Source organism: Oncorhynchus mykiss, chromosome 27 (assembly GCF_013265735.2).
Source record: "Oncorhynchus mykiss isolate Arlee chromosome 27, USDA_OmykA_1.1, whole genome shotgun sequence".
In the NCBI taxonomy this organism is placed as follows: Eukaryota; Metazoa; Chordata; class Actinopteri; order Salmoniformes; family Salmonidae; genus Oncorhynchus; species Oncorhynchus mykiss.
Window position 1 is genome coordinate 10,418,379 of NC_048591.1, and position 18,171 is coordinate 10,436,549.

General features: G+C 40.9%; 1 protein-coding gene across 1 annotated transcript; it reads left to right on the forward strand.

Moving 5' to 3' along the window:
* Window positions 1-2,519: 2,519 nt before the first annotated feature.
* Window positions 2,520-17,142, forward strand: LOC110507528 (phosphatidylinositol transfer protein alpha isoform). The gene is made up of 12 exons (XM_021587571.2): window positions 2,520-2,686; window positions 3,969-3,999; window positions 6,982-7,127; window positions 8,316-8,407; window positions 9,898-9,905; window positions 11,280-11,354; window positions 11,866-11,949; window positions 13,726-13,803; window positions 14,389-14,499; window positions 14,851-14,973; window positions 15,142-15,200; window positions 16,446-17,142. The coding sequence occupies exons 1-11, from the start codon at window positions 2,670-2,672 to the stop codon at window positions 15,187-15,189; spliced, it is 813 nt and encodes a 270-aa protein (XP_021443246.1). The 5' UTR covers window positions 2,520-2,669; the 3' UTR covers window positions 15,190-15,200; window positions 16,446-17,142.
* The last annotated feature ends 1,029 nt before the right edge of the window (window positions 17,143-18,171 follow it).

Sequence of the window (18,171 nt, forward strand, 5' to 3'; positions counted from 1 at the left end):
TGTCAGTAAGGGCTGGCAACATTACATTAATCATGTCTGTAATGGCTGGCAACATTACATTAATCATGTCTGTAATGGCTGGCAACATTACATTAATCATGTCTGTAAGGGCTGGCAACATTACATGAATCATGTCTGTAATGGCTGACAACATTACATTAATCATGTCTGTAAGGGCTGGCAACATTACATGAATCATGTCTGTAAGGGATTACATGATTACATTAATCATGTCTGTAAGGGCTGGCAACATTACATTAATCATGTCTGTAAGGGCTGGCAACATTACATTAATCATGTCTGTAAGGGCTGGCAACATTACATTAATCATGTCTGTAAGGGCTGGCAACATTACATTAATCATGTCTGTAAGGGCTGGCAACATTACATTAATCATGTCTGTAAGGGCTGGCAACATTACATTAATCATGTCTGTAAGGGCTGACATGATTACATTAATCATGTCTGTAAGGGCTGACATGATTACATTAATCATGTCTGTAAGGGCTGGCAACATTACATTAATCATGTCTGTAAGGGCTGACATGATTACATTATTCATGTCTGTAAGGGCTGGCAACATTACATTAATCATGTCTGTAAGGGCTGGCAACATTACATTAATCATGTCTGTAAGGGCTGACATGATTACATTAATCATGTCTGTAAGGGCTGGCAACATTACATTAATCATGTCTGTAAGGGCTGGCAACATTACATTAATCATGTCTGTAAGGGCTGGCAACATTACATTAATCATGTCTGTAAGGGCTGGCAACATTACATTAATCATGTCTGTAAGGGCTGACATGATTACATTAATCATGTCTGTAAGGGCTGGCAACATTACATTAATCATGTCTGTAAGGGCTGGCAACATTACATTAATCATGTCTGTAAGGGCTGGCAACATTACATTAATCATGTCTGTAAGGGCTGACATGATTACATTAATCATGTCTGTAAGGGCTGACATGATTACATTAATCATGTCTGTAAGGGCTGACATGATTACATTAATCATGTCTGTAATGGCTGGCAACATTACATTAATCATGTCTGTAATGGCTGGCAACATTACATTAATCATGTCTGTAAGGGCTGGCAACATTACATTAATCATGTCTGTAAGGGCTGACATGATTACATGAATCATGTCTGTAAGGGCTGACATGATTACATTAATCATGTCTGTAAGGGCTGACATGATTACATTAATCATGTCTGTAAGGGCTGACATGATTACATTAATCATGTCTGTAAGGGCTGGCAAATTTCCCAAAAGAAAAAGGGCTTTTACTGATAAAGGAGGTGTTTCATTATAAAGTAATGCTGCTGAGTCTCGAGTCTCCACCAGAGGACAGGATATTACAGTTTAATACGACACCCAATCTCAGACGCCCAATTCAAACGATTTAGTCTTGGGTGTCGTTAACACACCTACTAAGAGAGTTGGAGTGAGAACTGGATGTTTCTGGTGCAGGACACTTGAAGTGATACCTAAAAAAAGAACAAAAAAACAGTTAGGCAGTTTTGAAAATTGCTTGATCACTGGGGATTAATTGCTGTGGGGTAATTCAAGTAAACATTAACCTTCACGTGAAAAGCATAATTCTGTAACAATGCATGTTTTCAACTCTCACCTAAAATCATTACGGTAATGGGAGTGTTTAACACAAGTAGAGCAGTGAAGACTGGTGGGAGGAGCTATAGGAAGACAGGCTCATTGGAATTGTTGAAAAGGGATAAATGGAATGGAGTCAAATGTGGTTTCCATATGTTTGAGGTGTTTAATTCCATTCCAGACATTACAATGAGCCCGTCCTCCTATAGCTCCCCCCACCAGCCTCCTCTGACTTACAGTGAGATGACGTTAGCATAGGTGGTTGACAATAGTAGCATCCACAGTTTCATGTTGCTCCTGACCTGACCTTGATAGTGGATTAAGGTAGGTCTGGAATGGATGGATTCTTTGTGTTGCTCTAGTCTTGCTCGGGCTTATTGAAGGCTGAGCCACTAGTTTGACTTGCTGGGGTTGCTACTAACCTGTTCCAACAGACCAACACAAGAAAACACAGGGTGTTACTGGGTTCACCCTCCACCAACTGTCACAGCCAATAAACCTGAATGAAGAGTGAAACCAGGAGAACTGGAATAACATTTGGTCTCAGTGAAACTGAACCACTGTGACAGGTGAAACAACTTACAAACCAATGTACTTTACTTTTAAAAAACAACAACATTGGACCTAGGTAGATTTCAGGTGAAGAGCCGAAAGTTTTCCATAAGTAGGCTATCTACAGTGCATGCCTCTATGTGGCATGTGGTACAATCCAGGCATAAGAAAATATAATCTCACCTCTGTCATTAGAAATAAGAATGTGTGTGTGATCAGCGCAAACAATGGACAATAAATAGTGTGCCTGTATCAAGTTTGTATGTTTTGTTTAGCATAAGGGTGGTTACTGGGTTACTGACTGGAGGTGTGGTCGCCACCAGGACGCCGCGCCCCTTTCGGCGTCTGTCAGGAAGTGAATTAAAGAAAAATAGGAGCGCAAAACCGCGGAGACCGTGGGGCGCAGCGGGTCAAACATACAGGGGCCGATTTGGAGTTTTTACCAGTAAACTAGGAATCTGAATGCTGCATATCCACGGACAACACTGCAAAAATGCTCATTAAAGAATTGTAAGTAAAAAAAATTGAAAATATATGCTGTTTAGTCAAAACGTGTTGCGCAGGAGAACGATGGATGCGCTGTCATACACAGGCAAACATTGGCAAAATTCCTTGCGTGACAGTTATCCTGCTCTATTCGTTTATAGTGTTTTCCTCTGTTAGTCTACTATTGCCTACTTACTATTTGGGAATCCGAAAAACACGTGCAAGCTGTCAAGTTTGTCAATGGAGAGGGCTATTGACTGCTTGTTGCCTGTGTCCTCCCTGTATGGACATACTCATTGAATGAATTCATCAAGTAAAATATTCATTAACACATTGGCCAAATTGGAAATGTATTGTCAATGAGCTTAATTTACAAAGTGCCACTTTAACATTGTAACTATAACTTGAATTATAATCCTCCCATGCATCATCAGGCCTACTAAAACACATAGAAGGGTGTGCCTTTATACACTCGTATGCCAAGTATACACTTGCATGCCATGTCATCTAACTCATTGGTTACTAGAGTCAACAACTGCCATATCAACGTGTCATCCTGATGCCCCAAACCTGCCTGTATCAATACCGTATAATTAGTATGGTGCCTGTCTGGGCTCCCATTACACCCATATATGTTATAATGAAATATTCAGGGCTGCTTAGACTGGGAACAAGTGGTGGTTATTGCCTATTGTATACGGACAGAGGATCGGGACAAACCTAATTGTTTTCTGACAGTAGAGATCTACACCTGGCTTCAATTTCCTCCATGACAATATTACAGCTAGCGTCAGTAGCATGTTGCAATGTTTATAGTTGGTAGGTAGAGCTGGCCAATATGGTCAAAAAGCCATAACGCGACAAATTGCCTGTCTTGAGGCAATAATGAAAAATAGAACATTCATGTGCACCACATTTTATGATCATTTAAACTACCGCTACTAGTTTGATGGTTGTAACCATCTCTTGTCCCATTAACAGTCACCCATATTAGCAAACTTATTTTATTTCAAACTTCACATTTCTCTAGTACAGCCTACTTATTGTAATGATTGATATCAGCAAAATGCCTGCGATAAGTGATCCAGTATGGTCGGTATCGATTCATTTTTGGTTTATCGTCCCAGCTCTATTAGGCTAAACTTGTTTTGATTAGCTTAGTATTAGAAGTTAATGTCAGAGAATTGTCAGTCGAACTAATAAATCAAGTGATAAGTTAAATGAGCAATGACATTAGTCATGAGCTGCAGGTGTAGTTGGTGTTTAAATGTGTTGTGATGTTGCGCTCTCTCTCTCTCTCTTCTAGTCGAGTCGTCCTCCCCATATCTGTGGAAGAAGTAAGTACTGACTGAGTGTCATTTCTTTGTGTCTTAAACTCTTGCTTCATGTCACAAATCGAGCTGGTTAAGCTACATTCTCGTTTTCTGATGCGACCGTCAAATTGAGCTCAACCATTAGCTAGCCCTATAAATGTGCCGTATACACCAGTGGAACATTCCTGGGGCTAACCCATTATCTAGCATGCCTATGCTCTTGAGGAATCAGGGCAGTTTATCTGCAGTATGTTCCTCTATCCTTGAAGTTCCTGTTTGTACATGCCTTTTTATGATGATGTGTGTGTGGGGGGCATGTGTGTGTGTGTATGGGGCGTGTGTGTGCGGGCAGTTGGCATGGTTTCCATTATGCTTACATTGGCAGCATATTGGTTGCAGTGGTTAGCCAGCCACACACATTCAGGTCAGACATTGTCAGAAACTATTAGCCATGTTAATTATAACAGAGCACCGTATTCTGACTGAAGCTTTGCAGTTGAAGTCATTAGTTGTGGGTCGTTCCATGTCATTTCAGCAAGCCAGAACACCCACCATCTCCGATTTGTTCTGAAATCATTTCTGTAATTCGAAACGGATAGGATTAGCAGTCCTGCAACCATTATTTTGTTGAAATATAGTATAATCTCTGAGAAATTAAGCTAATTTATTGCACCCAAATGGGCCAATTTAATTCATATAATATTCAATAAATATAGTACCTGACATCCGATTTGGACCAAACTTTTTTCTAACAATGAGCAAACCATGAGGAATCCAGAGAAATGGTTAACAGACCCCACACCAATCCCATCCCAGTATCAGTTCTCAATGTCTGACAAGTAGTATGGAGCTGCAGCTCTGAGTATTGTTTCTTCGTCCTATGTAATGTATTCTCAGTGAATTTGTTGATGTTTTTTCCCCCCCTGTTCAGAGAAATGTGTCATTTAAGTTGTTAGGTTTATGGCCCATCCTACATCCTGGTATTACCAGGTCTGACCACTAGATGGTGCTGTTCCTGCTATTAGGTGGAAAACGTTTGAAGAACTTGTTAAAGGGATAGTTCACCCAAATTACAAAATTACTTTGATTTCCTTACCCCTGTAAGCAGGTATGACAGCAAGGAATATTAATCTTTCGATTAACCGAAATGTTTCTTTTTTTTGGTTTTTAAACAACAAATTGACTGACGACGGTTCAATTATTTGAATTCCATTTCGTTCACTTTTTTTTGTCTGTGAGCTCAATGCGCACATAGCGCTGCAGTTTCTCTTGAGATAAATCAGATCATGCCCGAACTGTGCGACCTAATAGGGAGTTGTAGTTTCTAAAAGACCAATGTTCTACAGAAAACGTGCTAATTAATTCCCCAATTAATATCACGTATCAAGGATCATAACTCTATATTCCATTCATGACCTTACATACATTCATCATGAAATTTAGTTCAGAATGCCATGTTTTGGGGATTTTCACAATTGTATCCATAGAAGGGTCCTTTTGGAGGAAGGATTGTTGAAATATATTTGACAATTGTATCTTTATGCATAATTCATTGAAGTTGGAATATTTGTGATATTTTGGCCATACCCAGGCCTCCTTTAATACTCCATAATGTTTCATCTGTAGGTGCTACAAAACCAAAGGTGGTGTCATATAAAGCTTTACTGCTTGCTTTGTAATATGAATAGTATTTTGATTTAAATAACAGATTTCTTACATAAATGTAGGAATATTAAGTAGGTATATTGAAGAATCTAAACATCATTATTGAAAATAAACCTTTATGGATTTGGCAAATGTTTAAATATATTGTTGAACACAATATACTCTAGATGCATATCAAAGTTGCAGAGTGGGGTCTCTGCTACTTTTACTTATAAAAATGGATTCAAAATGGTTGGACTCAGCTGATGATTTGCAGGATGTGCAATGATACAAGTAAAAGGGGGGCTGTGATTGGTTAAATTGCATACTATGCCAATTTCTCTGTATAAAATAGGCCGTACCTTTAAAACTTCCTTGGCCAGCCAGAGGAAGATGGCCAGATGAGTCACACACACTTAGGGGGACAATAGATGAAACACTGGTTTTACACGTGTTGTCACATTCCTAACCACCCACTTGCGCATGAGATGGAGCCACCAAAATAACTCTATTTGGTAGAGGATGTGATTTCATACCCGCCTCTTCTTCCAAACAGAGCTGTTTCACCTGTTGAAAGCATCTCATCAAATCAGCCCGGTACGAACTACCAACCATACACACTGCACTTAAAACCCCACCACGGGCGCACTAATGCCCTGTAATTGGAAGGCTAGTCTGTGATTTTAATTTTCAATTTGCTGTTGGTTGCTGAGTAGTGTTCATGTGTAGCAAGTGAGTCACCAGTTCCCTGTGAGTCACTAGCTCCCTGACACACAGTGGCCACGTTCCAGCACAACGTTATTGTAGTCACGCTGCACACAGCAGCCAATGGTCTCGTTCCACGTCATCGACTGCTGCTGAGTGACTCAAGGCCTGTGCTGGTGGATGGATGGGGTGTGCTGCCTAGGCTGGGACAGCAGAGTTGGAGACTGTAATCAACCTGCCAAATGTCTTCGACAGAGCTCAACATCCTCACATCACTGGCGAGCAGCCAATGTGGGAGTTGTTGGCAGAGAGACTGTCATCTGAAGGCTATTACAGGATGTTCCTTATGTTTGCTGATAGTCCTGTTATGCTGTTAAACTGTTATGCTGAAGTCGGTGTCTGTCTGGGCTAAATGCTCAAGGAACGTCCGGCGGTGGAAACAGAAAACTGTCCCTGTCCAGGTGCTCTGAGACGTGAATGGTCAGGGATGTGAATGTGGGGAACTGAGTTAATACAATCCCCCTTGTTCCTGAATGAATTTCCCTCACATTTGTGCCCACTGAAGTGGTTGCAGCTGTCTGTTAATGCAACGTGTGAACAATGGGGATGATTTAGTCTGTGTAACTGTAGCTCACTCCTCTGTCTTCCTCTCCACAGTACCAAGTGGGTCAGCTGTACTCTGTGGCTGAGACCAGTAAGAATGAGACGGGTGGAGGAGAAGGGGTGGAGGTGCTGAAGAATGAACCCTATGAGAAGGACGGAGAGAAGGGCCAGTACACCCACAAGATATATCACCTGCACAGGTACGATTGGTCCACCCATTCATCCATCTACCCACCCACCCATTCATCCATCCATCTACCCACCTACTCGCAACCACCCACCCACACCACCCACATGGTTAAAACTATGAATTTGAGTGGTTACATTTCTCCAGCTCCATCCCTCAGTTTCTGAAAAATTGGTGTGGTGGTCATTTTATTTCAATTGCAGATTGCCCCTTTATACAGTACATAAAAATCATCATTACATTTTTTTTTTTAAGCTTTCAAATTATACTGAACAAAAATATAAATGCAACATGCAACAATTTCAAATATATTACTGAGTTATAGTTCATATAAGGAAATTTGTCAATTTAAATGAATTCATTAGGCCCTAATCTATGGATTTCACATGCCTGGGCATTGGTGCAGCCATGGGCTCCCACTGCGGAACCAGGCCCAGCCAATCAGAATGAGTTTCCCCCACCCCCACCCCATCAGACGATCCCACAGGTGAAGAAGCCGGATGTGGGAGGTCCTGGGCTGCTGTGTTTACATATGGTCTGCGGTTGTGTGGCCTGTTGGACGTACTGCCAAATTCTCTAAAACGATGTTGGAGGTAGCTTATGGTAGAGAAATTAATATTTAATTCTCTGGCAACAGCTCTGGCGGACATTCCTGCAGTCAGCGTGCCAATTGCATGATCCCTCAACTTGACACCTGTGGCATTGTGTTGTGTGACACAACTTCACATTTGAAAGTGTCCTTTTATTGTCCCCAGCACAAGGTGCACCTGTGTAATGATCATGCTGTTTAGTCAGCTTCTTGATATGCCACACCTGTCAGGTGGATGGAGCCTAGTGGTTAGAGCGTTGGGCCAGTAACCGAAAGGTTGCTGGATCGAATCCCCGAGCTGACAAGGTAAAAAGCTGTCATTCTGCCCCTGAACATGGCAGTTAACCCACTGTTCACCGGTAGTGTTGAAGATACAGATCCCTCATGGTAGGGTGGGCTATACAAATAGGGTGAACTTTGAGCACGTCTATCTCCTGAATGTTTTTGCATTTAGGGCCAAAAAAATCACTTTCTCACCACTTCTACCATGGGCAAGCATGTGGAGAGTTTTGTTCAAATAGGTGTGTTCATTTGGGTGCGATGGATGTGGTCAAAAAGTGATTGAATTCATATGGATCGACCCCATAATAATATCTTCCTTTCTCTCTGCAGTAAAGTGCCAAACTATGTGCGCATTCTGGCACCATCAACTGCTCTTAACATCCACGAGAAGGCCTGGAATGCTTACCCCTACTGTCGGACGGGTAAGTCCCCTGCCCTTTGTTTACCTACTCCTTCTGTAGAGATAGAAGATGTTGAATAATTAACTCGGCCATACATGCTAGCAGCCAGCACTGTGAGGACATGCTATTGGAATCTTTGTAATGTCTGAACCTATAGCCAGACATTCATAGCCAGGGTATTAATAGTGTACAGTGCCTTCGGAAAGTATTCAGACCCTTTGACTTTTTCCACATTTTGTTACGTTACAGCCTTATTCTTTAATTGATTAAATTTTATTTTTTTCCTCATCAACTCACACACAGTACCCTATAATCATAAAACAAAAACAGGTTTTTATATATGCATAACCCTCCCCCTTATTTACATAAGTATTCAGACCTTTTGCTATGAGACCTGAAATTGAGCTCAAGTGCATCCTGTTTCCATTGATCATCCTTGAGATGTTTCTACAACTTGATTGGAATCCACCTGTGATAAATTCAATTGATTAGACATGATTTGGAAAGGCACACGCCTGTCTATATAAGGTCTCACAGTTGACAGTGCATGTCAGAGCAAAAACCAAGCTATGAGGTCGAAGGAATTGTCCGTGGAGGGCCGAGAGAGGATTGTGTCGAAGCACAGATCTGGGGAAGGGTACCAAAACAAATTCTGCAGCGTTTGAAGGTCCCCAAGAACACAGTGGCCTTCTTAAATGGAAGATGTTTGGAAACATCAAGACTCTTCCTAGAGCTGGCCGCCCGGACAAACTGAGCAATTAGGGGAGAAGGGCCTTGGTCAGGGAAGTGACCAAGAACCCGATGGTCACTCTTGACACAGCTGCAGAGTTCCTCTGTGGAGATGGGAGTACCTTCCAGAAGGACAACCATCTCTGCAGCACTCCACCAATCAGGCCTTTATGGAAGAGTGGCCAGACAGAAGCCACTCCTCAGTAAAAGCCACATGACAGCTCACTTGGGAGTTTGCCAAAAGGTACCTAAAGGACCCCGAGACCATGAGATACAAGATTCTCTGGTCTGATGAAACCAAGATTGAACTTTTTGGCCTGAATGCCAAGCGTCACATCTAGAGGAAACCTGGCACCATCCCTACGGTAAAGCTTGGTGGCAGCATCATGCTGTGGGAATGTTTTCAGCGGCAGGGACTGGGAGACTAGTAAGGATGGAGGAAAAGATGAACGGAGCAAAGTACAGAGAGATCTTTGGTGAAAACCTGCTCCAAAGTGCTTAGGACCACAGACTGGGGCAAAGGCTCACCTTCCAACAGGACAACTGTTGTCCTGTTTGTCTATGTCTGTCTGTCTATATATATGTGTGTGTATACATACATACATACATACATACATACATACATACATACATACATGCATACATACATACGTCTTATCAGTTTGGTTGGCAGGGAGTTTCAAGCAAATGTGCAACCATTGAGATATTATTTTGAAAGCATCTGTTCCCCTAAACATTGTTTACTCTCTGTCTCCTCATGTCCATCCCTTCCCCTATTGCAGTTATTACAGTGAGTACTGTTTTCTTCTATACATTTACACATACAGTATGTTGCTGTTTACTTGCACACTATTCAGCTGTAAACATGGTGAAAGAGGAGCTGGTAACCTTGCCTGTCAAAAGGAAAGAAGAGAAGCGGATGGGGCTGACTTAACACTTGGGGCTCCCGAGTGACGCAGCGGTCTAAGGCACTGCATCTCAGTGCTTGAGGCGTTACTACAGACACACCGGTTCGAATCCAGGCTGTATCACAACCGTAATTGGGAGTCCCATAGGGCGGCGCACAATTGGCCCAGCGTTGTCCAGGTTTGGGCGGTGTAGGCCATCATTGTAAATAAGAATTTGTTCTGAACTGACTTGCCTAATTAAATCATTAACGAAAAGAAAGACTGACACTGGTTTCGCCAGCGTCCGTGTGTGTCAGTGGTGTTAAGTACTTAAGTAAAAATACTTTTAAGTACTACTTAAGTCGTTTTTTGGGGGTGTCTGTACTTTACTATTTATATTTTTGACATCTTTTACTTCACTACATTCCTAAAGAAAATAATGTACTTTTTACTCCATACATCTTCCATGACACAAAACATAAAGGTCATTTTGTCATGTTAATTCAGTAATTCGGTGATGCCAGCAGCACAGGAAAACATTTAAAGAAGCTAATGTCCTTCAGTCAAAGTGAATTTGGTTGTCATCTGTGTAACTAACTTCTAGGTTAGGAGGGTGGTGATTCGTTACATTTGGAATGCTTAGCAGGACAGGAAAATGGTCCAGTCCAATAAAAAGAAAGAAAAAAAGGAAATGTTGCTGCCTGGTTGGCTTAATATAAGGAATTTGATTTATACTTTCACCTTTGATTATTAAGTATGTTTTAGCGATTACATTTACTTTTGATACTTAAGTATATTTAAAACCAAGTACTTTTAGACTTTTACTCAAGTAGTATTTTAGTGAGTGACTCACTTTTATTGGAGTCATTTACTATTAAGGTATCTTTACTTTTACTCAAGTATGACAATTGGGTACTTTTCCCACCACTGTTGTGTGTGCTTATGTGACTCTTTCAGCTGTTGTTACTTGTACCACTGCTCTTATCTAATGTATCCCTTAAGTTGTAATCACTAACAGTCCATATATTACAGACTCTGTTTGAGACCTGGGTTTGAAATCTTTCAAATCATTTGAACGTTTGCTTTAGCCTACATAGATTACCAGATGGGTGGGGTTTACAGGTTAGGGACTATTCTATTGATTGATTAAGCCGGGCGTGCTCAATCGAGCACAGATCAAGTATTTGACATGATTTCAAATCGTGTTTGAACCCAGTATGCGTTGCTCACTTGAGACTGATCTTGTTCTTATGTATTGCTCCTCCTTCCTCCCACAGAATGAATACATGAAGGACAATTTTCTGATTAAAATTGAGACGTGGCACAAGCCCGACATGGGGGATCAGGACAATGTGAGTGAGCAGCTAATGTCATGAGTCTGAATGCGTACCATGTCAGCCATGGACCTCCAGCACATCTAATTCAGTTAATTCGTCCTTTAATTCGACCATTTCCCCTTTTACTGTATCTGTCCGACTCTTCCATTGACGTCATGTCAGACACATTTAATTCCACTGACGTCATCTGTGTCCATCCACTCACTTTGTGAAAGGACACAGAAACCCTTCTCTTGTGCATCTTTGTTGTTGCTGTTCTCAGACCTGCTTTGTTGGGTATGACACTGAATCAACATTTACACAATGTATCAAAGTGCTCTGTTATCGGGGTTGGGGTCAATTCTATTTCAATTCAATTTCCCTTTGAAATTGGATTTAGAATTGCAATTTCAGTTCATTTCCTGAAACGAGTGGATTTAAATTGGTCCACAACCCTGCATGTTATACCTGGTCTATGTAGTGACTACTAGAGAGGCATTCTTCGCTCTTGAAGTTGGTAACTTACTATAAATAATTCCCTGCATAGGTACACGGACTAGACCCAGAGCAATGGAAGAAGACTGAAGTAGTCTACATTGACATCGCTGACAAAACCCAAGTGGATGCCAAGGTGAGAGCAGTGATGGATCCGTGAGAATGTACTAGCAACTTATTATTAGTAATAAGCATGCTTTAAACTCTCTTACTTTTCTAAACCCAGACGGATCAGGGTTGTACTCAAGGCAGTAAATTGAGGGGGAAAAAAGGGACTGAAACAGGGAGGGACTACCTGAACTAGTCCAATAGAAATTCCCTTACCGAGAAAGCAGGCTTCTGGCAAATTTGCGGACAGCTCATATTTTCAAATGAAATTAGTTTTGTGGCCAACTGTTGCGACAAATTTTGAGGCAACTTGTGAACTTCTGGCAAACAATTCCGGGAAACTTGTGGTGAACTTTCTACTATTTGCCCGCAAAATTGCTTCAAACTGATTATGAATATGCAAATTAGATTAGGTTTTTGATTACTTTGTGTATTCACAACATTGAAATGTTGTATCTACATAAACCAAATCACATACACATTAAAATGAACTTGCTTCTCACAGAGAACTAAACATACTAAATGCACTACAGTGCCTTCAGACAGTATTCACACGGCTTGACTTTTTCCACATTTTGTTACAAAGTGGGATTAAAATTGATTTTTGTCAACGATCTACACAAAATACTCTGTAATGTCAAAGTGGAAAAATAATTCTAACATTTGTAAAATGTTGTATATCTTGATTAGAAAAGTATTCAACCCCCTGAGTCAATACATGTTAGAATCACATTTGGCTGCGATTACAGCTGTGTCTTTCTGGGTAAATCTCAAAGAGCTTTCCACACCTGGATTGTGCAACATTTTCCAATCGTTTTATTATTTTCAAAATTCTTCAAGCTCTGCCAAATTTGGTTGTTTATCATTGCTAGACAACCATTGTCAGGTCTTGCCATAGATTTTCAAGCAGATTAAAGTAATCCATCTCTAAAAGTGAAGTTTTGCTTTGATGTCAAGTCAGCTCGTGTTGCTACCTTAGCTGTTGTGGTAGCTAACATGCTATTGAACAGTGAAACTAGCATATTGACATGCATATTATTGGTATTAGCTAAGAGACAGAAACGTATTCACGTAAAAAGTTAGCTAGCTAGCTAGCTATCACATCAATTGTGAAAAATATGAACGCTATCATCGCTAGCTAGCCAGTCAGTGACGCTGACAGATTGAATCTGATCTAGCTAGCTAGCAACAAAATGTTTCACTTTATCCCATAAAACATGACATTGCTTACCAGGCATCAATTAGCTTAAACTATTTAAGAGTTTATTAGCAAGTAATAAGACACTCACCAGACAACTTTGGTAGGTAGCTAGATAGCTTGGTATCCATTTTTCAACAAATGTTTCAACAAATGTTTCTGGTCGTCATCAACGGTTTCTCGTCTTGGAACTCAATGTTTAACAGAAATGGCAACAATAAATATTGTTGCCACAGGTTTTCTCTTCATGTTTATGGGTTTGCCACAGATTCAAATACAATCTTGAGCGAAATGTTTGCCAGAAAAAACCTCTGGCGAACTGTTTGCCACTATTGGCAATAAATATTATTGTTGACAAATGTTTCCCGCTGATTCAGCACTAGTGGCAAACATTTGCAAACTTCTGGCAACATTTTGTGGCAAGTTTGAACTTTGCCACAATTTTTGTTGTTGTAGTAATTCTTAACATTTGTTTTTATTTACAAAATGTTCTACTACGTTTTGCAACGGTGTGCCCTAATGAATATGACCCAGTTACCTGAACAGAATGAAATAAAACACTGTCATCTTTGCATCTTACGCATTTGCTCACTCTGCTCCACACAGGACTATAAACCAGAAGAAGATCCTGCCATATTCAAATCAGAGAAAACAGGCAGGGGCCCCCTGGGGCCTAACTGGAAGGTACTACCCAAACCAATATTGCAACATTCTTGTCATATTTTTCACATCAGCTAATTTCACAAGGAGCTGTATCAAGAGTCATACAGTATATTTAGAGAGTTGGGCCAGTGCTGTGTTTGTCTGAACATTCCGATAGAGACAATTTCACCTCCAAAGTAGCTGCTAAGTGTTAATTGATGCTTCCGCATTGTGCTGTTTATTTCTGATAGTTTTCCAAACCTATGAAGATGTACAGTGAAAGCAGATATACAATTTGTTGACACCACAACACAGTACCAACTTGGATACACATTTCCCCAATGCTAATCGGTAAAAACATCAGTAAAATTCACTGATCTGTTTTGTTTGTTTACAACGGGTAATTTCATAGGGAATTGTCGGAGGTGCTCTTGTATTGTTATATCACCCAAATTTCGTAAATAAAGGCGGCCAACATGGCCTGTTCTAAAATCTGGCCGTGGCCCTCTTACTATACTGTATGGCTCTGGCTGTTTCCATTCTGGTTCTGAAGCTCCATCGGTATGTGTGTCATGAACTATTCTGCCTCTGCCTGAGGGTGTAATAACTTTGTCTTTACCTCTGCAGAAAGAGCTTCCCAGCAACACAAACTCTCCTCACATGTGCGCCTATAAGTTAGTCACAGTCAACTTCAAATGGTGGGGGGTCCAGAACAAAATTGAGAACTTCATTCAGAAGGTGCAGTAAGAGAAAGAGACTTGTCAATTATTCCAGTGTTTGCATCATATTCTGTTATGGGGCCTTCATATCACCCACTGTACATGCAAAGAAAAATGACTCTGAAACCGTGAAGAAGAAACTAGTAAACGCGTTTGGCTGAGAAATAATATATCCGAAGCTGTGCGGTCTCTAGGGGTGTGACTAAAGTCTAGTTTACAGTAAAGACAAAGTGTTTTCTGTCCTCTAGTGGCCAGACAGTGATTTGCCATAGAAATGTTACTCCAAGTTGCACATCATAAATGCTGATATTAATAGTATTTGTTTCTTGTAATTCTTAAAAAAAAAAATATTCCCCTCTTTGATTTCCAGCAAGAGAAGCGATTGTTTACAAAGTTCCACAGACAACTGTTCTGTTTGATTGATAAATGGATTGGACTGACAATGGAGGACATTCGACGTATCGAAGAGGAGACCCAAAAAGAGCTGGATGAGGTAATGTACTGTACATTTGTTTGGTCTTTGGCATTAATTAACTCCGAATGAGATGGACTACTGTCTTATCGGTTTTGTCATTAGCTTACGGAAATTTGCTAAATGCTTTGTTGTTGTCCTAGATATCCTACTTATTGACGTGTGTGTCTTTGTGTGTGTGTCTTTCAGATGAGGGTGAAGGATCCAGTCAAAGGGAGTTCTGCTTCAGAGGACTGAGGCTGTGACCCGTGAGTACCGCTCTGTCTGCTCGTCAGTAGCCGTGTTCACGGTCGCTTTAAAGCGATTTGCATCCGGAAACAATAATGAGCGTTTCTTATTGGACAAGTCCATGTCGTCCCTCCCTGTATAAGTTTATTTTCTTCCGTTTGGTACCTAATGAACAAGACCCATGAAACGAGGAGCCTGCACCTTACCCCACATGACTCAGCTACCGTGTTATCAGTGTCACAGTGTAGTCGCTCCCATCTCATACTCTACTCTACTCATACTCTATATCAGGGTTCCCCAAATGTGGCCCTCTTTTGATTTTATTTGCCCCCCCCCCCCCCCCCAAGTTTTCTGAGCTAGAAAAAACGTTTTCAAATGTTTTATCATGTTTTATTTTATTGTTCTACATAAGACTGTAAAAACAACAGCAAATCAGCTCCAAGCGATTTTGATTTTGGAAATGTGTTCCAAAGTGTTCCCACGCGTAATAGAGATACTTTCTGTGGTTGCATACAAATGTATGCAATGTTTGAAATTATTATTTTAGTCAAAAATATTTTTTTCGGGTTTCTTGCGGTGCAGTTGTTTTTTTTGTTGTTACTTTTTACCCCTTTTTTCTCCCCAGTTTCATTATATCCAATTGGTAGTTTACAGTCCTGTCCCATCACTGTAACTCCCATATGTACTCTGAAGAGGCAAAGGTCGAGAGCCATGCATCCTCCGAAACACGACCCTGCCAAGCAGCACTGCTTCTTGAAATACTGCTTGCTTAACCCGGAAGCCGGCCGCACAAATGTGTCGGAGGAAACGGAGTACAACTCAGCGTGCATGCGCCCGGCCCGCCACAGGAGTAGCTAGAGTGCCATGGGAAAAGGAAATCCCGGCTGGCCAAACCCTCACCTTACCCGGACGACGCTAGGCCAATTGTGCGTTGCCTCATGGGTCTCCCGGTCCTGGCTGGCTGCGACACAGCCCGGGATCAAACCCGGATCTGTTGTGATGCCTCAAGCACTGCAGTGCCTTAGACCGCTTGCGCCTCTTGGCAGGCTTGTGGCACAGTTCTTTTTTCTTTCTGCCCCCTGACCACCCGCTCAAGAAAAAAATTGGCCCGCGCCTGAATCTAGTCAATCCCTGCTCTATACCCTCAAGCAATATGTCCTCTTATTGTGTGCAAGGAAACAAGATGTGTCCATCTTACAGAATTTGCATTTGATAGAAGACTATAATCAAGTCTGACAAATCTTTCTCTCCTTCCACTTTTTCAGATCTGTTACTGAGACACCAGCATCTCTGCCCTGCCCCAGTCCTTGGGAATTATATGGCTGTATGCAGACTTGACCCAAGGCTCTCTTCATCTCTGTCCCAGTCCTCTAAGGTCCTCCTATACTGTCCAGGCAAATCATGGAGAGGCCCCCAGCAGCCCAGAGGTCCACAGGCCCCAGCAGCCCCAGAGGGCCATCCCATTCCTAACTAATTAGGTCATTTGTCAATTATTATTTTATTTTTATGGGAATTTTGTTTTAGAGTTGTATTGATAGTATTTTCTATTGTCTTAAGTCCTCCATGTGTTTTGTGGACAAAGATGAATTTGTTGGTTTCTCCTCCTGTCTTTCAAAACACGTTGTCTCTTGTCTCTGTATTCCCCTCTTGGTTACAGTAAATGTTTCTTGCCCGAGGCCAACCGGACAACCTGCATCAGCAGGCTGAAATCCTGTTGTAGTGTTATGGCTTTGGGCTTAGGGACTTTTGGGGCAAGGAATATGGAACAATGTACCTGGTCTCTTCTTGAATAGAGATCTGAGTTTCAAAAAAACATATCCTGTACTGTATTTTTCTGTATTTATTACAGGTCATTTTCTCTGTTGGATTGTGTAACACTTTTGTGCTTTAATGTATGGAGTGACATGTAGTTGTTCTATACGACCTATATTATTCAATATTAAAAACAATATATTTATACTCTTTGCATTCTGTGATTGTATTCATTTCAATTGTGCAAGAGCGGTGTTCCCATTTTTATGACATGCTTGATTTTTCTTCACATCCTTTAAGTCAAAGAATTTCACCATATTGCACAGAAATTGTTTAAAAGATCAAGATAAGTGAATCTCTTAACCCATTGTTCCTATGGTTTTTCAAAATGGAACTCACATCAGCAGTTTCCTAACTAACACATTTTAATCCCATTTATTTTCCCACAAGGTTTATGTAGATCTACAGACATTAATTTAGACCACAGTTAGACTGACTGAACAGAAGCAGAGACACTAGTTTAGACCTCAGTTAGACTGACTGAACAGAAGCAGGCTGCCGGATGAGAAGGCTCGATCCTGTCATCCTGTGTAAGTCAAGTACAACTATAGAAGGTTGAAAGGGGGAAAATATACCTATGTTGATAACATTCAAAATTGTAGGTTTTTTTAATTGAAAGATGGAGAGTGGAGTGATTTCTTTTAAAGTAACTTGTGACAGAGAGCAATGAGAGCACTGACCGAGTTGAGGAAGAGGCGAAGCCAGAGGATTTACTCCGCCCTAAATCTGAGTTAATCTCTTTTTTTTGTATGGAGGTCTATGAGAAAGTGTTGAATTACGTGAGACTTATTTGAACGAATAGAAGTTTCAACGTTTAGGCTGTTAAAATTGACTGAGATAAGTGGTTGCAGGTGGCATTCAAATCAAATCTCGTTTATTTGTCAATTGCGCCGAATACAACAGTGAAATGCTTACTTACAGGCCCTAACCAACAGTGCAATTTTTAAGTAAAAAATAGGTATTAGGTGAACAATAGTTATGTAAAGAAATAAAAAAAACAGTAAAAAGACAGTGAAAAACTTTGAGAAAAACAACTTTATTGTGCCTGTTGTGCCCTCATTGGCTAGAATGGTCCCACTGACCTGACCTCACTTATCTTCCCTCATTGAGGATATGTATTGTAGGGAAGATGACGGAAATGGATGCTCTGTTCAAAACTGATGGCGGGTCAGGTAAATT

What these genes read in the sequence shown, in the direction of transcription:
- LOC110507528 (XM_021587571.2), top strand. An exon ending in TCCCCATATCTGTGGAAGAA is followed by an intron (nt 4,000 to 6,981) that starts GTAAGTACTGAC and finishes TCCTCTCCACAG; the next exon opens with TACCAAGTGGGTCAGCTGTA. An exon ending in ACATGGGGGATCAGGACAAT is followed by an intron (nt 11,355 to 11,865) that starts GTGAGTGAGCAG and finishes TTCCCTGCATAG; the next exon opens with GTACACGGACTAGACCCAGA.